General features: G+C 32.3%; 1 protein-coding gene across 5 annotated transcripts in view; it reads left to right on the top strand.

Moving 5' to 3' along the window:
• LOC306660144 (uncharacterized protein) overlaps positions 1-22,597 on the top strand; it is a 249,901-nt gene that overhangs the window by 12,266 nt on the left and 215,038 nt on the right. Inside the window, exon 2 of one of the 5 annotated variants that reach the window (XR_013763564.1) lies at positions 12,441-12,607. The exons of 3 other annotated variants lie outside the window; for them this stretch is intronic. Coding sequence is in view for 1 of the 2 variants with exons in the window: in XM_079138286.1 (XP_078994412.1) it covers positions 12,441-12,465 (25 nt within the window). In the remaining variant the exon portion in view is untranslated. Of the gene's footprint in view, positions 1-12,440; positions 12,608-22,597 lie in introns of those variants that run through there. One more of the 5 variants, XM_079138286.1, reaches the window with a different exon arrangement.

Genomic DNA, 22,597 nt, shown 5'->3' with positions numbered 1-22,597 from the left:
ACTTCTTCCATGGGAAAAAAATTTCAGAAGAATGATAGATCTTTGTCTGACCAATAAGAAATAATTATGCATTCCCAGCACATGACGCACCATTGTTCTGGAACATTACTTTGCCTGCAGAGCTTTTGCAGCTAATTTCTAGTGCCAGAGAAAATTTTTTTTTTTTCTTGCAATAAACTGTTAATGAACTTCTTGTGGGCAAACACCGCAGACACCTGTTGGCAGTGCGTGCACAAGATTTAGGATTACAGAAATTAAAGAATAAGACAGATTCTGCAAAGCAGTGCTGGGTGTGAGGGAGTGTGAGAGGACACAGGACTTAGGGAATGCACAAATGAGCGGGTATTTTGTTTTCATTTATACTTGATAAGTTGAATAGACTGAATCTTCTTCTCAAATGTATAATGTAGCTAAGCAGAGTAATACAAAAGCGAGGTACATTTGCAAGCAGGATTTTCCATTTGCAATAATCTACCCCAATTTATTTTCTACTGTTTCCAGGACAAATGATTACTGTGCTGAAAATGTCTATTCATAAGCCATGAAGTCAACAAGTTATCCAGACTGAGAATTCCTTTTTATAAATAAATAAATAAACTTAGTTCGCTTTTCTAAATGTCTGAAAATTTCTAACTATTACAGAACTAGAGATTTAAGATCTTCTTTAGAAATTTTCAGACATTTTCAGAAAAGCAAACTAAGCTTATGTATCTATTTATTCATTTATTCCAAAAGAATTTAAGTAGATTGACTCATGTTCAGAAAGCTATTCAAATTTATGGTTTAAAAGGTGGAATCTACTTGAAAATGTACTGATTTTTAATTGTTGGATCATTTAACAGATCAATAGTCTCTGAATATAAAAATCAGATTCCTAAATTCTAGTGAAATATCCAAGATTTACTTCAAGGGAACTTTTTCCTTACCTCCTAAAGTAAAATCAATTAGAGCTTTGTAAAACACCAGTTTTTGAGTTGATTTTGGAATTACTGGTATGAGAAGTGCTGGAAATTGAAAAGCCAATTGCACTGAATTGAAGAACTGTCATTTCCATTGGAGAAGATCATGGAGTGACACATCCTCATTCAAAGTTAGCAAACGGTGTGAATGTTTTAGCCAGTGTGCCACTTCTTACTGAAGAACTGCCTATGTCTCACAATTTTTTGTCTTTGGTCAGTGACACTGAACTGAACAAAGAGTGTAGCTAAGTTAAGGTAATAACTTACTCTGAGAAAGCACAATAATAGGAAACTGCCTACCACAGGTGTGTGCTATTTTGGGCAACAGTCCATGTCTTTGGCAGAAGACCTTCAAACACCCAGTAGATTATCACTGTAAATTCAGCTTGAGTTATTAAAAATTTCCTTATAACAGGTAAGCAATAGGTGTGCTATTAAATTTGAGTCAAGTGTATTCACTTACAGAAGAAAATCAATCCAATAGGTTGGTTAACTTATTGGAGATAAAGTTCCCTTGCAATGAAGTGCCCTATAATTTTAGCCACATGCATGTGTGCTCAGCATATTAGTGCAGTGATTAAAAAGGGGGACACAGGGATGTAGCTCAATGGTAGGACACTTACCTAACATGTTCATCTTCCTACTTTGATTTCCAGTATTGCAAAAAAAAAAAAGAGAGAGAGAGAGAGAGAGGAGTTCAGATAAACATTCTGTAGGATTACAATGCTTTCTCTGCCTTTTAATAACTGTTTAAAATATCAATTAACTTGTTTAAATCAAGGCCTGTGTTTCTTAATAACACTTACTTTTGTGTGATGTGTGAAGTTTAGTTGTTATAATCTGTTATGGGGCGCAACTTCAGAATAGACCGATCACCACTGAGAAGTCCAAATTTGAGAGTCTTTATTAAGCCGGCCAGCTGACTGTCTAACACAATGCCACCAAAAATGGCTATTGGGAGAACAGCTCCAACCACAGGGTTGTAGGGGTTCTCATACCCCAAATCACATCAATCATAAATGTCTGTTGCTATGATTCAAAATTACAAACTAACATCATGAGATCATCAACAGAGAGAGAAGTAGGTCAAAACGACCCTTACCTAGGTACAAACTAAAGAATGGTTACTAACATCCACACAATCACCGTTCACATGGTACATTGTTTAGGAGCAATAGGGATCAAAAGAGAGCAATTCTTTACTACATAGGAGTTGCCATTGTATATTATTAAACATGTCACACCAAGTAACTGATGATGGGCACAGAGGCGGGGTGTTCCCATGGGAGAAGCTTATTTCCTACATAACATGGAGTCGCAGAGCAAAATGGAGTCTGTTTAGTCATTTCCCTTAGAGTCTGGCCTATAACATTCTCATGGAATCAGATCTGTCAGCCCATCACATAATCCAAACAAATTTTCAGCACACTTGCTAACACATTGTAAGTAATACACACGTGTAAGCTATTATTATTGGCCTGTTGTTATTTTATTAGTTGAGGCATCAATACAGTTTCAGTCTTTGTGGTGAAGCAAACAGTTGAAGAATGCAATGTATAATCTCAGAGTTTGTTTCTGGATTAGATGTTGTTCAATAAAAGTTGTATTCGTTATCAACTGCTCTTGATTACTTAATGGATTTATTGCACCAAGAGTCCACCGTAAGCACTGGCTGTCTTGCAAATTTGATGAGTTCTTTTTAGGTACTGGATGAGAAAATGGGAGTACTTGCCAGACTGCACTGCCTAGTGATGAATTTTATGAAACTCACACAGGCATTTTGTTCCAGAAGATCTGTTGGACAGAGTGGAGGAGAAAATACGCCTTTGTATTGTTGGTTCAGGATGTCATACAATGAAAGATAGTGAGATTATATGGGAATAAGAAGTCAAGCTTGAATGTAAAACATTTTGATACACTAAAAAATTATAAAGCAATTATTGTAACTTTTCGTGTTGAAGATATCATATAGCTATATTTAAAATAAGACTTCATGAAAGTCAGTATTTAGACATGAAAATAGAGAAAAATAAAGAAGAGTCTATTAAGGATATTATGTTCTAGTATAAACCATTTAATGTACCCTGCCTAAAGAATATTATGGATTCATATACATCAATTTTGATTATTGCTGAACTATATTATTTAAGTTTTGTCAGTATATATTAAACATATATGTGGGAAATTATATAGTTTGACATGCTGCTTTAAACTGAAATATAACCACACATGTGGTATATGCCTATAATTCCAGAGACTTGGGAGGCTGAGGCAGGAGGATCCCAAGGTTCAAGGGCAGCCTCAGCAACTTAGTGAGGCCCTAAGAATCTTAGCAAGATCCTGTCTCACAACAAAAAATAAAAAGGACGGGGTGTTTATCTCAGTGATTAGGCACCTCTGGGCTCAATTCCTAGAACCAATAAATAAGTAAGTAAAATATACTTATTTTAGTTAGCTTTTTTAGTTGCTGTGCCCAGACTTGTGGTTGTCTGACTTCATAACTCTGGGCCCAAGATGATAGAGTTATGAAGTCAGACAAGCACAGACTGAACTGAATGACAACTTTGTTTATATAGTTGTGGAGATGGGTAGCTTAGTGTGTTCTCTCTCTGTCTCTTTCTCTCTCTTTCTCCTTTTCACACACATAAGCAGAGAGTGAGGGGATATGAAAAATGTTTTTATTATCAGACATGCATTATGCAATTTTGAAATATCACCAACATAATACAATTTATTCACCATGAATGTCATTTGAAATAGTGAATTTGGTTTTCTTTGCTGTCAAATTCAGAAGTCTTCGCTAGTATAAAAATAAAATTTTCATGTGTTCTCAATGTCTTCAATTTCCTTGATGGTAGCCAAGATATTTTACTAATAATTATACTTCCCAGCAGCAAAATCTTTGTTTTTTACTCTCCCTCTCTCTCTCTCTTTCTCTCTCTCTCTCTCTCTCTCTCTCTCTCTCTCTCTCTCTCTCTCTCTCTCTCTCTCTCTCTCTCTCCTCTCTCTCTCTCTTTCACACACACACACACACACACACACACACACACACACACACACACACAGAACCTCCCCTGCTGGGAATCTAAACCAGGGACTTGCTCAGGCTAGGCAAACATCCTAATACTGAGCTACATCCTCATGTTGAGGAAATCATATGAGAGTTATGATTAGTTCAAAACTCTTTTTTACTGAAGTCCGTATGAAAATTATGATTTTGCTATACCTATCATTTTCAATAGCAATTATAGTATGAAAACATTAGTTAACAGATACATTTGCTAAAAAGAATATCTGGCCATTCATATTTTACTGCATTTTGGAAATTTAGATGTTTATAGAATAGTTATTGCTTTGATTGTGTAAATCAAGCTCATGTGTTGGGATTATATTCAGATGTCATATTTAGGCACAATTTCTAAACTTGTTTTATCTATTTATTGCTGCTTTCTGAAACCTAAGGATTTATTTTGTTTGTCTTTATTTTACTTCTCAGTAGTTTATTCCATAATCCCCTAAGCATATGCATGCAAAATGTAGAACAAAACAGTCTTCTGAGCACAACCATACAGAGGAGGAAGAGACTGAGGACTCCATAAATAGAGCTGTGGGAACTCAAGGCCTCTTCCAGCTCTGGGAACTCAAATCCTCTTCCTTTCCTGCCAGAGGAAACCCTTTAGATGAATGCCGCCTCCATACATCATGATTAGCTGACTAGGCATGTTGTAGCAAAGCATTTATATTGAAAGGTGCTGGCCTTCTACAGAAGCCTTCTGGCAACTTCTAGGGCGATTACTTCTAGGATGCTTTGTCTTATAAGAGCAATACCTGTTCCTTCCAGAATTTGCAGTATAAAAGTTTTAGGGTAGTCGGTTGAATGCATTCATAAAATAGAACACTTCGAAATGTATTTGTTTTAGAACATTTCTGATTCGTTTTATCTGAAAGAGGACTTGGGTTTCTGTCAACACAAACACTATATAAACAAATTCACTTTAAGAGAAAGTATTGTCAATATGCAAAGACCATTACGTTTTTTTAAAACGGTGCAGTTTCAAGAGCAATAACAGTTTCAGAAGAAATGTAAATGTGGGTCCATTCATTGGTCAGATTCAAGAAATGCTCAAAAACTATTTGCTTAAGGGGTGATAATATTCTGTCTTTCTAAATTGATATTCCTTAAATTTGTATCTTGCCCAGCTTTCAAGAATATGGATTGAGATTGTACTGTTGGTTTTAACTAATTTTTTTATGTAACTTTTAGAGTTATCCTTAAGATTCCATAGTTCACCTTTAATATGACCTCATTTTTTTAGTTTTCTATTGAGGATTAAATAATAAATTAACTTCTTTTTTAGAACCCAAGAACACTTGTAAATATTGGATCAAAATATAAGTATTTATCATGAAATAATATATAATTATTTCATTTCCTCAATATAATGATTAGGCCATTTATCATTTAGGTCATATGTGAGTAATGAAATAGATTTTATTTATAATTATTCATAAGACAATGTCAGATCCACACAATCAGTGGTACATATGGTTTTTTTTATAATTATGCCTAATTTTTCTCCTATATTTTAATTAATTAAAATGTGTGAAAGTTTTAAAGATTAATATTCATATATGTAAATATGTATGAATATATGTATTGACATGAGTCAGAGGTTTTTAAAAATCTACTATATCAGGTAATTTAGATGTACAATGCTAATATGTTTATCAATTTTATTTATAAATGAATAAAGAACCACCATTATCAGTTGCAATTTATGTCTTTCAACTTCTAATATCTACTTTATCAAGTGACACTACTTATAAGTGTTTACATTTTTAAAAACATAAACATTCTATAATTCTGTAAATCATTTGAATATTTAAAGTGATTGTCCATTTCCTTTACATATGTAAGGGCCTTTGTCAGATCTCAGAAATAAACCTAACAACAAAGGTAAGATCTCTTCTTTAGGAAGCTTGTGTTCTAGTGGAGAGACATATACAATAAAGAAATCTAAAATATGTAGCGAATATCACAATTTACATGGATCCTTACCTGTCCTAACTATGATAGAAGAAAAATTAAAGAAATTTAAATATGGAGTTTGAAATTTATAAGAATAGTGTGCACTCCTTTAAGTTATATAAAACAAAAATGCTGAAAAGATGAAATCAATTCTATTAATTTCAGTAGATGAGAATGCTGACAATTAGATAATTGTTTTGAATGTGTTTATTTTTAAAGCAATTTCTTCTGAAATAACTAACTTTTTCATTGGAACTGGTGGTTCTTTTGCCTTTGAAAAAACAAATAATTTTGCTCAGATGACAATATTTCAGAGAGAAGTTAAAATGAAACTTTTTTCACTATTCTTTTACTGTCAATAGTTATTTGAAAACAGTGGAAAAATTAAAATTCTGATTCGAATATTCAGATTTTAGAGATATTTTACAATACCTTTCATACATATTAGTAAATTTTCTCTTTGATGGCTTTTAATATCACGATGGCACTTTTATATGCTCTTTGGAAATTTACAAATGGAAGCAAAACACAGTTTAAAAATGGGTAATCAAGTGCTGTGGACTGAACAATGGTCCCTCTAAATTCCTAAGCTGAAATGCTAATCCCTCATGTGATGGCATTTATAGTTAGGGTTGTTGGGAGATAATTAAACTTTGATGAGCTCAGAGAAGGGGTCCTCATGATGGCATCCGTGCCCTCAGAAGAAGAAAAATAGAAACCAAAGCTCTCTTTCTACCTTGTGAAGAACACAGGAAGAAGGTGGTCGTCTGCACAGGAGGAAGCAGGCCCTCCCAGGAGCCAACAGGCCTGCCCCTCAGTGATGGACTTCTCTGTCTCCATAACTGGGATAAGTGAATTTTGACTGCTTTGGTATTTTGTTACAGCAGTCCAAGCAAATATGATTTTTTTGTTTATGTAGGTGAAAAATTTGAACATATAACCTTGAATTCAACAGGTCTTTCTTGAAGCAGCTCAGTGTTGCTACTCTGTCTCTGTTCTGTTCAAATTTGTTTTGTAGTAATTTTAATATAAAATAAATACAGTAGTTGTGTATTTTAGGAATGCCTAAGCCCTTGTTTTAACAGTATTGGAATCAGGAAATGATGCATAGTGAGAATCAGGCATGTGTCAATGGTTGATAATTGTAATACTTAAAAGTCACTGTTCTGGAGTGCAGAGAATTTAGCTTGCATTTTAAATTAATTTGAGACCTGTTTTGTAGAGAAGCATCATACTTTGTTGAGGGTGCACTAAATTCTTCTCCATAAATAATGGAAATGTAGCACAGGCATGCATTAGGAGGTGTGAAAAATCACAGGTGAATGATAGCTGAGTATAAATGTGGATACATGAACTTCCGAAGAGGAAGGAATACAAACTTATGAGACATCAAAAGATACTTCCCTTCTGACTCTCTCCTTTTGTCCCTCTCTTGTTCTTACATTCTCTCCATCTCCTTTTCTGTTGATATTTTACCAAATCTACCATGTATTGATCTTGGATCTTGCTTGATCTTAGTGGGGACATCAGTGAAAGTTTTTCCATAACTTTCTAACAATAGTCATCTGGCAGACTGTTTATAAGATAACATTGACTATCAAATGCAGCCTTATTTCCACAGTAAAAAAATATAAAACATATCTGTGTGTTGGAATTGATAAAAAAATATCTGACGTGTCTAAATTGAGTCTAACTTAAGGGTAATATTCAAAACTCTAAAAGATTTTAAATAATTCCTATTTATATGCTTTCCCCTTTATTTCCAATACCCTTTTCTACACCTGTATCTGTCTTAACACTTTGGCTCAAATATTTTCAAAACTTAAGTTGGAAAGACTTTCTCTGATTCTTCATAAAACTGACATAAGCTTTCCCTTTGCTTTAGAGAAATTATGCACCTTTCTGTCGTTTCACTTATCACAGAAAGACACAATGATTTATTTGCCTTATTGTAACATAACTACTTTGAACTGGTAAATTTAATCAAAACTGTGACAGCAGAATCAAGGATTATACATAAGCAGCTCATGATAAAGGATCAATTATTATTTGTTGGTTTAAAATGTAATAATTCATCAGACAAGCAATAGATGTTTAATATTTTTATCATCCATTTATAAAAGAACAAATTGGGAACTCAGGGAAGTTGAGTGATTTTCCCAGTAATGGTGCCACAATTCAAACTAACTTCCTCTATGTTCCAGTTGGAAAGTTTTCTCCATTATTCAAAATTAATTCTTTCTTAATTATGTTGTGGTTTCCTATTGCTAATGAAATGACACAAAGTTATCACACATCAGAAACTGACTTAGGGACAAGTCATGGCAGAGAAGGAACTACTTTGAGAATTAATGTTTTGGCAAATTAAGAGGTGTGTGAATTCTGGACAATTATGTTTACAACAGCCATGGCAGTATACTTGGATGTGTTACAGTCTTAATGTATAGACCTTTAGAGGATACTCAGTGGATTCCATCATATAAGGTTCATTTCAAAACAATTTTGGATCTAAAAATCAGACATTGGAATACATTAACAACTAAATTCTGCATATATAAACAATACATATTAGAAATTTTGAAATAATTCAAAATGTTAGAAATATCTTGGTTTATTTCTATAACTTCTCTTGGTTTTAATTTAAGATTTCTTTGTCTTACATGTTTATGCGAAATTGTATAAATTTATGAGCATCCATTCTCTCAATTTCTTTCCATGTTTTTAGTCAGAATTTTTAGCTCAAAGTGTATGTCAACAACATAAAAATCTTATGATTAATATTGTATTCCTGAACAAACAGTAATACTTCTTTGAAAACTCTTGAGATTTTCAAATGCATAAGAAACACATCTAAATTACTAGAGAAAAAAGTGAATAATTTTGCTTTCATGATACGTTTCATATAAATTATAAATATCTTCCATCATAATGACTCCTTATGACAAGCAGGTACAATTCATAAGGTTGTTAGAATATTAGCCTTTCATGTCTTTAAGGAACTAATATCTTTGGGTCAAGAATATATTTTCCAACATAGATGTCATCAAGTTTTACTATTAGTTAAAGGAATAATATTAATATAAAAATTATAGAATGACATGGCCAAATGTTCTGAAAATGCTATATTAAATTATATTTTATAATTTTGGGGATTTTTGATTCTGGTATATGAACTTTATACAAAAAAGCAATCATTTATTCAAAATTTGAGATATATTACTTTCACAGAAAATGCATAGTCCACAGGACAAGCAGTGTGTATCAGTAGAAAATTTATTTTCTTTGGCATTATATATTGATTCATATTTTTTCACTTTCATTTGTGGCATCTAAGAAAAATCAAAGTGAAATATTCAAATAAAGCTGATAATGAATCAAATTAGTGAAAAATATTATTTGAGATGGATTTTTATGTAAAAGTTAACCTTTATCATTTATTATTTGTGCCTAGAAAAGTTTACCTTTCCCTGGAGAACAGTCTGGAATCTATGCCAGAATTTAAGTAATAGAAAAGAAAACAAATTTGCATTCCTATACCAGTTATTATCTAGACCTCAAGAGAGCTCATGAATTTTTACTGAATGAATGTGAGTGAAAGAATGTGAACTTGCCCTGTTTTCTTTAAGAACAACCTGGGGATTACAATTTATATCTTGATGAAGTTTGTAGTAAAAAAATCTGTTATATTCAAAGGCATTAAAACATCCCTTGACTTTGTCAGAGGAAAATTAAAAATAAATGGACTAATAATGGGGAAAATCAGCAGTATATGTAAAAAGGCATGTCTAATATTTGATTAATTAAATCCAAAGCACTCAAAATCTTTACTCCTTGAAGGAATCCTTTATTTGTGCCAAAGAACTTATATGCTATTGGTGTTAGTCTGAATTCATTTGACTCATCACTCATTAAACTAGATTAAAACTATGTTTAGTATAAAAATATCATATTATCATTGTCAACAAATATTTACATTTAACTATATATTGCTATTATATATATTTTAATATTCTTATTGAAAAATTTAAACATGTACCCATTATTCCTGGTCTTTCATAACGTTCATTACTTTTGTATCATATTTTCTACTTGCCTGATTATTTTAAGGCAAACATCATCCATCATTTCATTTCACTCCCAAATATGTTGGCATTGATCTCTTAAGATAAAATTTTTTAAAAAAATCATAACCAGAAGAACTTTTCACACTTAAAAATCAGCAATATTTCCTTAATGGCATCCAGGAACTAAAGTTAAGATTTTCCTGATTGTGTCATAAATTTTTATTGCTGTTTTACAACTTAAGATCCAAATAATATCCACATATTGGAATCTGTGTATACTTCTTACCGATCTTGTCAATATCACTGATTCTCTGTGTCTCTCATCCCCCCTCTCTCTTTTTCTTGCAAAATATCAGATGAAGAATTTGGAGCATTCTCCTGTTTTGGGTGGTACTGATTGCTCCCTGTGGTGTGATTTCAGATGTTCCATATTTTCTGTAACTTTTGTGGATTGCTAGCAAAATTGAGAAGGTAATAGGAGTATTTTGAAAATCTATCACAATAATGAAGGAAAGACAATTACTGAAGATTCAGATATTTTTCAGATGTAAATGAGATGCAGAGTTCAATTATCCAGTTTTATAGATAATGAAACTGGGGTCCAGAGATTTATCAGAAGTCACAGTTTGTTGATGGCATAATTTTTAGTAGATTCTAGGAGTCCTGAACAAAACGAGTAGGAATAAAAATTTTATTCAGTCAACACAAAGTGCTCTTTATCTAATAAATTTAACAGTAGGATATGTGAATATAAATGTTGCAGTTAGAATTTGAAAATTTGTTTCTTCCCTAATGTACACTGAACATATGATGATAGTTAGGCAAGTTCAGGATTCTCAGGCTACAGAAGACATTAGAATGGTTAGAAACTTTCTTTACATAGCAAAAACACGGAGATAGAAATACTTTGATAACATTTGTTTGTCTATTAAAGAATGCAGTGTATTTATCTGGACTGCTGTGTGTCTATATGAAATTTAAGAAGTGTCATTTGGGAGTAAAGCATTTCTTATATTGAAGGCACAATTGCAAATGCAGCAAGTTTCAGAGGTGAGGCTTTTAGGCAGTGATCAGGGCTCTTACCTCATCAGTGAATTAATCCATTTGTTGAATTAATATACTGACCGGTAAATAGACTACCTGAGTGGTAACTGTGGGCATAAGGGACTATACTCGGCTATAGGCAGTAGGTCACTGGAGACATTACTTTGGGAACTACATCTTTTCCTTGGTTCCTCTTACTGCTCCTCCCTCTCTCTCTTTCCCTTGGCTTCCTGGCTGCCAGGTGCTGAGCAGCTTTCCTGTGCCTTGCTTTTCCTCCATGATGTTCTGCTTCACCTCAGGCCAGAGTAATGGAGTTAGCCAGTCATGGACTGAACCTATGACACTATGATCCCAAAATCAACTTTCCTTTCTTAAAGAAAAAAAAGTCTAGCATTAAGGGTCTCCTCAAACCAATAGAAGCTAGTAGACCTTCTACAATTGTTTATGTATAGTTGTCTACGGAACCAATATATTAGGTTTTGCAAGGTATCATGGAGAACACTCCTAGTTAGAGTTCTAGGTATGTAAGTATTGGTTCTTTTATTTCTCTTATTAAATATATTTTAAACATTTGTATTAAATTGTTTGCTACTCAATTGCAAAAGACATCACTAAAAGCATACAGAATCTCTGATTTTAAATTTCCTAGTAAATGAAGTTGCATATTTCAGCAGTTACCCAGAAAACTGACCAGCCTGAGACATATCCATTTTATGAAACTCCTCCTTAAAGCCTCAATTTCCTCACTGATCACTACAGAAGGATGCAAACTGTAAACTCTGACTGCTTGTTTTTACAACACCTCTTTTCTCACCAAGTGAAGAATATCAGTCAAGAATTGTTGAGTACAAAATAATCAGCAAAATACTTTGCCATAAAGGTGAACACTGGAATTTGAAGATCAAAAAGTCCATTGTCTCCATATATTTTCCGTATTATTATTTTAGATTATAAGAACAAAAATAATCAATGATTTTTATTCAGGAGTGCTTCCAGAATGCTCCTATTAAAGTAGGAATTACTTTCTAGATTTTGTGACCATTCCTCAAATTCCACTAATATTGTTAGGCTTAACAAAATGTAATCAGGGTATATGAGATTTATTAGAGATTCCGCATTTGGCCTCCATGGACCTAGAAAGACAAAACAATTGAATTGGGTTCTCCCTGTTCATCTGAGAGATATTCAAAAAATTGGGTGGTGCTGTGTACAGGTAAGGTAATTTAGATAAGGATACCAAAAGGTTAGTCTAAAGTTTATAAACATAAGGAAATGTGGTGATCTTCATTACATTTTTCTACTTTCTATAACATTTTTGTCTAAATCCAGGCTTTGTCTTTCTAGGATCCCTCCAGTTAATCAGAGCTGACTTCATCGACAGCTTGCTCTGGTTAATTACCGCAGTGTTTTAACTGAATGCCCCAAGGAATTGATGTAGTCAACCATCACTTCAAGCCTCAGAACACTAGAAATCTTGGCAGAACTCTGGAGACAGCTTATCAATATCTAAGGTATTTATTATTTTTAAAAAACTGCACAAAGTCTCCAGATATATAGATGACATGACATTATTTAAATAATGTAACTGAGTATTTCTTGAAAACCAAAAATTATTTTATTGCTAATATTTGAGCCAAATACTTTGAAAAACGATTCATACACTTTTTACAAGATAAATCTTAAATGACTGTTTTATTTAACAAGTCTTAGAATTTAATATAAATTATTGTATTTTATTTTTAACAGATATTTGGGTCACGGAAAAAGATTCTGTTAATGCAATAGAGACATTCTTGGCCTGGGCATTGACAAACATAAACTGGTAGTTTGCAATTGACCACCTGCCATCTGTGTGACCTTGGTGAGGTAGCTTACTCACTATGAGAGGAAGTGTTGGTTTATTTATTTATTTATTTTATCCCTCGTGTAAAAAGTGGCTTATTCCCATGTTTGCCTAGTCAGGTTCATCTCTCTCACTGCCTCCTAACCAATCCAGGCTCTAAGCCAGGGTACTGTAATCTCATTGCTTGATTTCCTGGTCTGATGCCCTCCAGCTCCTTAGGCCATTGCACCTGTTTATTGAAGTTTGGAGGCAAGATTCTGGAACACTCTCCCCTATCTCTGCCTCACTTTCCCTTGACTGTACCTCAATGCACCTTTTTAGTGTGATCTAGCATCACTTCTTTCCTGGACCATTTCCTGATTCTTCTTGTCTCCATTTTGAGGTACTTGGGTATGCTCCATATCACTGGTATGTTCCAGATGTAATCCCAGCTCACATCTGTCTTCCTAACTGAGCTATGTATAATGACTAACTTCATCTCAAGTATGTATAACAAATTATACAGCTACACTACACAGCATACTTTTTAAATTCTTGTCCTTCCATTTTTAACTTTGTATCCTAACTGCCAATTTAAGCACCTGTTTTTTACCAGAAGTATGTAAGAGACTTAGTGCCAGATGAATTGCATCTCACTAGTCTTACTATCACCAGAACTTTTAGAAAGTGTCAAGCTGTTGTTTCTAAATAGCTACTGTATCTATGAATCAGTTTGCTCTTAACATTTCTGTTGTTGAAAATTGACAATTTTTAAACTCCAAATTCATGTTGGAATCCCAGGCCAAAGAGCTATTGATTATACACTATCAGTAAGCAATACCATGTGCAAACTAATATATATTTACTTATTTACATGCTATATAGAAAAAATAATCTATTACTTTATTACAGAATTATTAAATATATTTGTAACAAAAGTATAAAATAAGATGAATTTGCATAGTACATCTAATATTTTCTTATATCTTATTGAATCACATTAAATCTGTCCTAGAATGTTATTTTATCAAATAATTGGGTAAATGACCAAAGTGAATGTATAAGAAAGTCTCTTTTCTAGGGAAATTTTTTTTCTAAATAAATGATTATGATTTTTATTCTTAAAAGGCTTCCCTTTAACAAAGTTATTAAAGAAGGAAGAAAAGGAATAGTGGACACAGGAAAGTTTTTGTTATTAATAAATAAATGGAATGTTTGAAAATAATGAACCTAGAGATAGCATTTCTCTGTGTTATAAAACTTTCATTCACATACTCCAGAGACTTTTTAAGTCTGTTTGTGGATATTTTTCCCTAGAAATATCTGGAAATATGGGGACTTGTAGGTTAAAAAATTATAATTATTCCTGTCTAAATTAGAGTAAAAATTCTTTCTTTATCTTTGTTGATTTAAAAATAACCAGAATTTTGATCTCTATTATTTCATATTTTTCTTTACAAGGACCTCATTAGAGAAATAGAGAAAAAATTATTCTTTTCTCTCTCTCTCTTTTTTTTTTTTTTTTTTTTTTTTTTTTTTTTGGCAAAATTGATCTTAACTTTGGATGTTGCCAAAGATATTCTCATTCTAAATCCAGGAGAGTTTTTATTAACCATTTGCCTAACCATACTAATTATTAATACATTGATTAGTATTAATGTAGTCCTAATGTACTTCAAATAAAAACTTCCCTTAGTTTCCATGAGCTACAATCTGTGCCTTAATTCTTTTATGACAATGATGTTTGTAACTGGTCCAGGTTAGAGAAGTAATTAGCTATTATGACAGTTAGAATATAAAATTGGTGTAAAGAATTCCCTTAATTAAGATCCCCAGGGATTATGGTTACAGACATTCTATAAAACCATTTTCTTTTCTTCACGGATCTGACACAAACTGGCAGCCTAAAGCATGATGTAGAAGGAGGCTAAGAATGCTTTATTGTTTGGGGAAGTGGAAAGTTGAGTGAACCATGGTTTTTATTTTATTTTTCCCCCCTCTCAAGTTTCTCAAGAGTTTAATTTTGATTTTTTTTCTTATGAACAAAAAAAGTTAATTTTTTTATGTACTTGAATCGTAGTCTAAGTGTGATTTTATTGGTAATTTGTTTGTATCAATATCAGAACAGAGTCTTTGTTCTGGGAAATGTTATCTTTGATTTGGTTGAGTTAGAGTTGATTATCAAAAATTGAGGTGGTTATCCAAAAATGTAAAATTGAGGTATTTGAACTTGAACAAACATGATTCTAATAATGTTTGGTAGAGTGTTTTTTAATCAAATGGAATTTCCATAACATCCAAGAGACAAAAACAAAGCCTCAGTTAGAAAAAAACAAAAACAAAACAAAACTATCTTAACAAATTGCATTGCCTTATGATTAATCTTTAGAATCACAGAAGAAATATGTTAAATGTTGAATGTGTTCTAGAAAAAAAAAACAACTATTAAATGTTTCACTGTTAAATTATTTAGTAATGAAAACTTCACTGAATGGTAATTTTTCAATAATGGATTTGTAAATGTCGAGGAACCATTCAGCCCTCTAGTTCTCATCAGACATAACTAGACATGAAGCCCTGACAGGTATTCCCAACACCAGCTTTTCTACATCTACAGTAGCCTCCTTGAGGTGGGCTTCAACATCTTGCTTCATGACACTTGTCACCATATTATTTTTTTCCCTTTATAGACTTCATTGCTGCCTTAAACTACCCACTATTTATATTTATTCATATTCAGCAAGTACTGTATGATATTTTTCCCTTCCTGGAATATAAACCAAATGAAGTCATATTATTATATGACAATACATCATAAAATATTAGCCAAATAGTCACAAATGATTTTTGTTACGCTGATAACCTAAAGGGCATCAAATGTGATTCAAATATTTCTGTGTTGAATGAATGAATAAATGACTAGATGAATGCCTTAACGGTTTTTACATGGAGATAGTATCATTGGAAGGAGATGGAATTTAGAATCAGATAAATCTCAGTTTGTACCCTGGGCTAATTATTTGATCTCTCAGTAACTCATGTACCTTTAAAGTTGGGGCAATAATAACACTATTACTACAGATCCAGTAAGAGTGTTAAAATGTCAATATGCCCATCCTAACATCCCTGGAGAGTTGTATGTTTTCAGGCTTACATACTCTTTATTTAAGGATACACTATAGGATAATTATGTAGTTCTCTCAGACTGCCTAGATTCAAATGCACACTCCACTCCTCAGACTGTCTGTGTCTTTGAGCAATTTCTCTACTTTCTCTTTGCCTATATGTTTTCCTCTGTAAAAAGAGGATGTAATATGTCCTAATAGGTTTTTAAAAGAATAGTTTATTATTTTATTAATTATTTCAATTATATCTATTAGTAATCATCTAGCATTGCTTACTAATTTATTATCCAGGAACCATGTCTAATGTTTATTTTTAGTATTATTAAATTTTATTTTATCTCATTGAACTTGGAGAAAGTAGTGCAATAAATTTGAAATCATTGATTTGTACTTCTTGTGAAAATCTCAAATATCTATGTCCAGAAACAGGCATAGTTATGAGGTTAAATGCACAAGAGATTGTTTTATATCTGATATTTTCATTTGAGGGCATCACAAAGTCCATTTGGGCTGCTAAAGATCTGTTCTGGAGACTGATAAATCCAAGATCATGTCACTGGCAGATAAGACATTGACAAGGACCTTCTCCCTGTCATCTCTGGTTTGTAGATGGCACCTTCTAGCTTCTTCACCTGGTGAGAAGAGAGAAGACAGCATGATATGGTTTCTTTTTAAGAGCACCAAGGGGTATTTTCAGATATTGGCTAAGATGGCTAAAAATGCATGCCTTATACTTTTTCACCCCTCACACATAGGTCATGCCTTAAATTTGATTTTAAGTCTTCTGATCATTAATATAAAGGGGAAATAACTCTGGGGTAGTACTAAGAACTGTATATGAAATATAGGTAAATCTTTAGAAAAAAAATATTTTAGTTTTTAGTAGTTAGAAAGACTATTTGGGTTTATGGAAACCACTCAAGAACTGTTCATAAAGTAAATCCTGCCTGAGTAATGAAAGTAAGAGAGCATTTAAATAGATAGTATTGCAGATTACACACTGATAAATTTGAAAGTATTTTTAAAACTCATTATGAGAAATGACATCATACTAAAATAATTCTCTAGCTTAATTATTACACAGTTTAATCCAGAGTAAATTTGAGAGCATAATGGAAAAAAAGAACTGCATATATTTCACATTTTGTGTTTAAATATTATTTATCTTAAAAGACATTTTATTAGATAAGAGTGGTTAGAAGTTGAAAATTGCACTGCCTGGCCTTTACTTCTGTCATAATTTGCTGTAATTTAAATGCAAAAGTATATACTTAATTATTCAGTTAAGTTGAACATATTTTTGAAATCTCAATGAGGAATTTTAGGAACAGATGATGGACAAGACCTGAAGAAACACCCATGGCCAGGACTCAGGTGATATATATCAAACTGTTTTGAACCAACATAAATATAAAAAAGTGAAACTTTAAAAGTTCTATTAATAATAGTGCTGCTGCAGTAATTTTAACCTTGGAAATGTCAAAGCTATTGTAAACCTTCATTACTTAAATGAATTAATAAAAAACTCAGTAAAAATGAATGTTTTATTTTTGAATATAATTGCTTTTCTACCATCCATTATAAACTATTTTTGAAATTAAGTCAGAAATTGAAATATTTGAGTTTTATTTTAATCATTAGCTATAAACCATTTAAAGCTTTTAAACTTCTGATAATAATGATGGCTCTAACAATAATTAGACAGCAGGCAAAAATTCCTCCAAGGCCATTCAAGTGCCAAGTTCTAAGAAACAAGTTGTTTTGGTATCACAAGATGCTTACTGTGTATTCTCTATAAATGGAAATATGACTTTGGATTATTTTAGGCCTTGTTGAAGCACATTAGAAGAAGGCTATAGGCTTGAGGTTGTCTGTGTACCCAGAGAGTTTCTGAAAGCAACTGAAACTTAACCTGGATGCATTTCTCATAACTGACTTAAAAATAAATTGGACCTCTCTGATCAAAAGGAGCCAGACTGGTTATATACCCAAGGAATGCTTATTAAGCCAAATAAGGCAAATTCCCAGGGGGAGCCAGTCAAATAGTTTCTTTATTTTTTATTCATCCAGTTAAAGTTTGCTGTTCATACGGATGTAGGGGAGCTCTCTGAACCTCTTTCAGTTTTGAATGTCACCTGCTTCATGAATTGTTCTTTGTAATAAACCCTGTTCCATTTACTTTATCAAAAATTTTTTACTTAACAGTCATGAATAAAATGAAAAGTGGTTTGGAAAATCTGGAGCATAGCCATAGATTTATTCTATCTAAACTTATTAACCCATTTTCTAAACACCATTCATATTTATACTCATTTCATATATAGTAGTCTCCCTTTATTCACAAATTTACTTCCTATGGTTTCATTTACACTTGGTGATATCAATGGAAAATTCTAGAAACAGATTATTTCTAAGTTTTAAGTTGTATACTATCCTGAGTAGCATGATGTCATCTTCCATTGCCCTGTTCTGTTCAGTTCCACCTGGAGAGTGAATCATTCCTTTGTCCAGTGTATCCAAACTGTATGTGCTACCCATCCATTAGTCATTAATAGTTGTCTTGGTTATCAAATTGAATGTTATCTTACTGCAGTGCTTGTGTTCAAGTTATTTTTATGCAATAATCTAACACAGAATCATAGTGCCTATGTCATTTACCTCTCTGTTTCTTATCATGTAGGAATTATCACACATCATCACAGGAAAAAAGATAAAAAGAGAGATATATCAGATATATCACATTCATATCACTTTTATTATAGAGCACTGTCATACATGTTCCATAACTGCCTAATTATTACTGATTTTAAAAGCTACTTCAGAAATACTATGCTTTAATGTGTATTTTCTGCATTTTACAATAGTCATGAGTATTCTAATATATTTCTAACATTAAATGGTGCATTTACTTGACTAGTAACAAATCCAAAGTGGTAGTTTCCCTGTCTAGAAAGATATAAATAAATAGATAAGCTTTGCATTGAAAATAGATATAACATTTAAAACTTTGAAATTCCATTTCACCATATAATCATAACAGTCTTTGGTGCAAGATTAGGAGGCACAGAATACTCGTGAATAGATGTTAATGCAGTAGCAATGATTATGCAGGAAAATACAGTTCATTATAACAATTTTTAGGAGAAAGACCCATAACTATAAAATCATGTCTCTTTTCCGAACCAGAAAAAGTATGGAATGCACTTGTATATTCTTATAATAATACATACTTATTCTTAATACCCCAAATATTCACTTAAATATATTCTTATAATAAATCACACATAATTATTAATACCCCAAAATATTCCTCACCATCTAATCTTTGTGAAATATAAAGTAATACATATTTGGCAAGTTCACAAATTCTCTATATGGTAAATTATACCACCAAATATTCATTTTATATTTTATTTTTTTCTATATTAAGATACATCAGAAAATTTATCACCAAAAAAAGTTTGTTAAATCAAAATGTTCAGCTTGAAATTTAGGAAGTGATTCAAAATTCAAAATTATTCAAGTGAAGAGAATCATTTATTAGAAAATTTTACAGTGACTTACAATTTGAATTTCTACTGATGTATTTCATTTCCTATTTTGACTTTTTTTGATGGAGAATGGGGTGTTCATTGTGGTATTGATTTTACAAATTTGGAAGAATAGTGATCTTTGAAGAAATCATTTTAACATGTTGTTTCATAATATTAAAAAAGTCCACAGTTGTTCAAAAACAGGTAACTGATCTCTACTGTATATTATTGTTAGAATTTATGCCTTGACATAAGGTGCTCTGTGAAAAGGAAGAATTTGCTTTCTGTTTTCATGGACCAAATTAACAAGAACTCATTGTTAACAATTCACAGTTATTAAAGTATCATCAACTTTTAATAATTGTTTAAACTCACAATTAATGATTTTTAAATTCAGAAGATTAATCCAAGTTCCTCAAAAACAATCTTATATTCTTCTTTTAAACTTCATCATCTTACAAATGAATTAAGCATTGTAGTCATCAGATTTCTTTAAATAAGTATAAACATCCTAAAACATAAACATGTTCAGTTTCTGAAATCATTATTTGGCTAAAAACTCAGAACTTAACAAAAATGAGTCTGTATAGTTATTTCTAAAAATTGTTTTATATAACAATAGAAAATACTTTACCATAATATCCCTATTAGTTTTTCTAAGGAATTCAGAATGTACATAATTAATCTATGATTTTAATACATATATTGTTTAATTGTATACAGGTATAAGCATATTATATAAAACATGTATTTGATGTGTATATATTATGAATAAACTATGTCTTATTTCCAATTCCTTTAGAGTACACTGAAATGGGAAACAATTTACATTTTATGCAAACCTATTATGGTACTTTGCAGGTCTTTTCTGCACTATTTTGTGAAAAAGATTGGAATTGACAGCAACCATAAAGAAAGGAAATTTCCATGTAATGGGCATTTACAATATCGAATCTGAATCCAACAGAATCCGAGCAAAAGCATTGTCTCTTCTTAACTTGCTTTCCCAACTACCTCCTAATAGAGAGGGAAAAATCTGGGGAATAGCAAATCTTCGCTACTTTTCTATTTTAATATTAGTATTTATTGAATAAATAAAAACTTGTCAGTTTTGAACTGATAGATAATCCAGTATGATATTTCATTCAAAGTTATTGTGTTTAATAATAAATAATACCAGGAATTATATTTTATCTATCAATGTAAACTCCCTCTCATTATTTGAAAGCATGCATTAGAAAATTAAATTATAACATGAATAATGATTCATTGTTATACTTAGATATTGTTTAGTTTTATAAAGTATTTATAAATATTTGAAATAATTGCTGGCATAGTACTGTTAGTAAAATATCGACAGATTTACATTTTGTCCTAAAGAAGCTCTGCTATTAACATAGACCAAACATGTTTGTGTCTATCCTCAGTTTCAGACTTTATTGAATAGCAATGAGTTCACAGGCTATCCCACTTTCAGCATAACAGTTCATCAGATACTCTTGAGTCATCTGACAGTCATATGTTGGACAATGACAAGTTTTTTTTATTCCAGTCTTAACTACTAATATCTATAACAGTCAAGTCACATCACATTTTACACTGTGTGTGTGTGTGTGTGTGTATGTGTGTGTAAATACATATACAAAGGCTAAGAAAGGGTTAAGGTGGCCACAAGGGTTCAGGAGGCTGAATTGAGAACACAGGCAGAGAGCAGGTACAAATATATAGAGTCATTATGGGTTGTCAGATAAAATTAGGAACCAGCCAGAAGAACTTGTTCAGGGTACCGAGCTGTAAAATGCAAAATTTTATTCCTAAGCCAGCGTCTGGACAGACACAGTAGCTTCATAGTGTCTGTTTGGAGTGTCAACTTGAAGTGTCATCTTGAAGTGGGTCATGCATGATCGTCCCAGGCAGGAGAAAACATCCTAAACTAAAGCTCAGGGACAGGAATGCAAGTTCCTTTTTGTGGCAATTTTCCTGGACAAGGCTCATGAGGAGTGATCATGTAATGGGATAACTGTACAGTTGTGTTCAGTCCTGGGATCCTTCTTTTATGGGGGTTGCTTTATTCAGTGGTCTGGTGTTTTTGATAAGCCCATGGGCCTGGTTTCTGATATAGGATCAATGTGCCCATGCATCTATGTGCTTCTTAGAAATTTGATAAGTTTACAGATCGACATTTGTATTAGTACGGTTGATTTTTTAGTTGGTAACTTATGGTTGTACTAGATGGTTGTTTCCTTGTACAAACAAGATGTAGAACCTTTCTACCTCAACACTTGCATTCAAATGGAGTAGCTAAGGCAAACTACCGCTTTGTGAAATGGAGTATCTCAGGTTAAGGCACAACCTGAAAGCTACTGTTCTATATATCAAGGAGTAGCTCAGAACAAGGCACAGCCTGTTTGCTACATATATATATATGCATATATAATATGTATAATATATATATATATATGCATATATAATATATATAATATAGGAGAGAGATGTACCAAAATTCGCTAAATAAAAGGTAAAATATGGGGCTGAGGTTGTGGCTCAGTGATAGAGCGCTTGCCTAGCATGTGTGAGGCACTGGGTTTTATCCTCAGCATCATGTAAAAAAAATAAAGAAATAAAATAAGGGTATTGTATTCATTTACAACTAAAAAATAAAAATAAAAAAAGGTAAGTTATGCCAGGCATGGCAGCACACACCTGTAATCCCAGCAGCTCAGGAGGCTGAGGCAGAAGGATTGGGAGTTCAAAGCCAGCCTCAGCAAAAACAAGACACTAAGCAACTCAGCGAGGCCTTGTCTCTAAATAAAATACAAAATAGGACTGGGGATGTGGCTCAGTGGTTGAGTGCCTCTGAGTTCAATGCCCAGTAATCACCCCCTCCCCACAAAAAAAGTAAGTTATAGTAGAATTGGTTTATTTTCAGTATTTATGTAGAATAATATGAATATATATTTTCATCTCACAGCTAATGGCATACAAATTAGTATGATAGGGCAAGCTATCTGGATCTGAAAT

Source organism: Sciurus vulgaris (genome assembly GCF_902686455.1).
Source record: "Sciurus vulgaris genome assembly, chromosome: 4".
NCBI lineage: Eukaryota > Metazoa > Chordata > Mammalia > Rodentia > Sciuridae > Sciurus > Sciurus vulgaris.
This window is presented reverse-complemented; position numbering and strand designations above follow the sequence as displayed.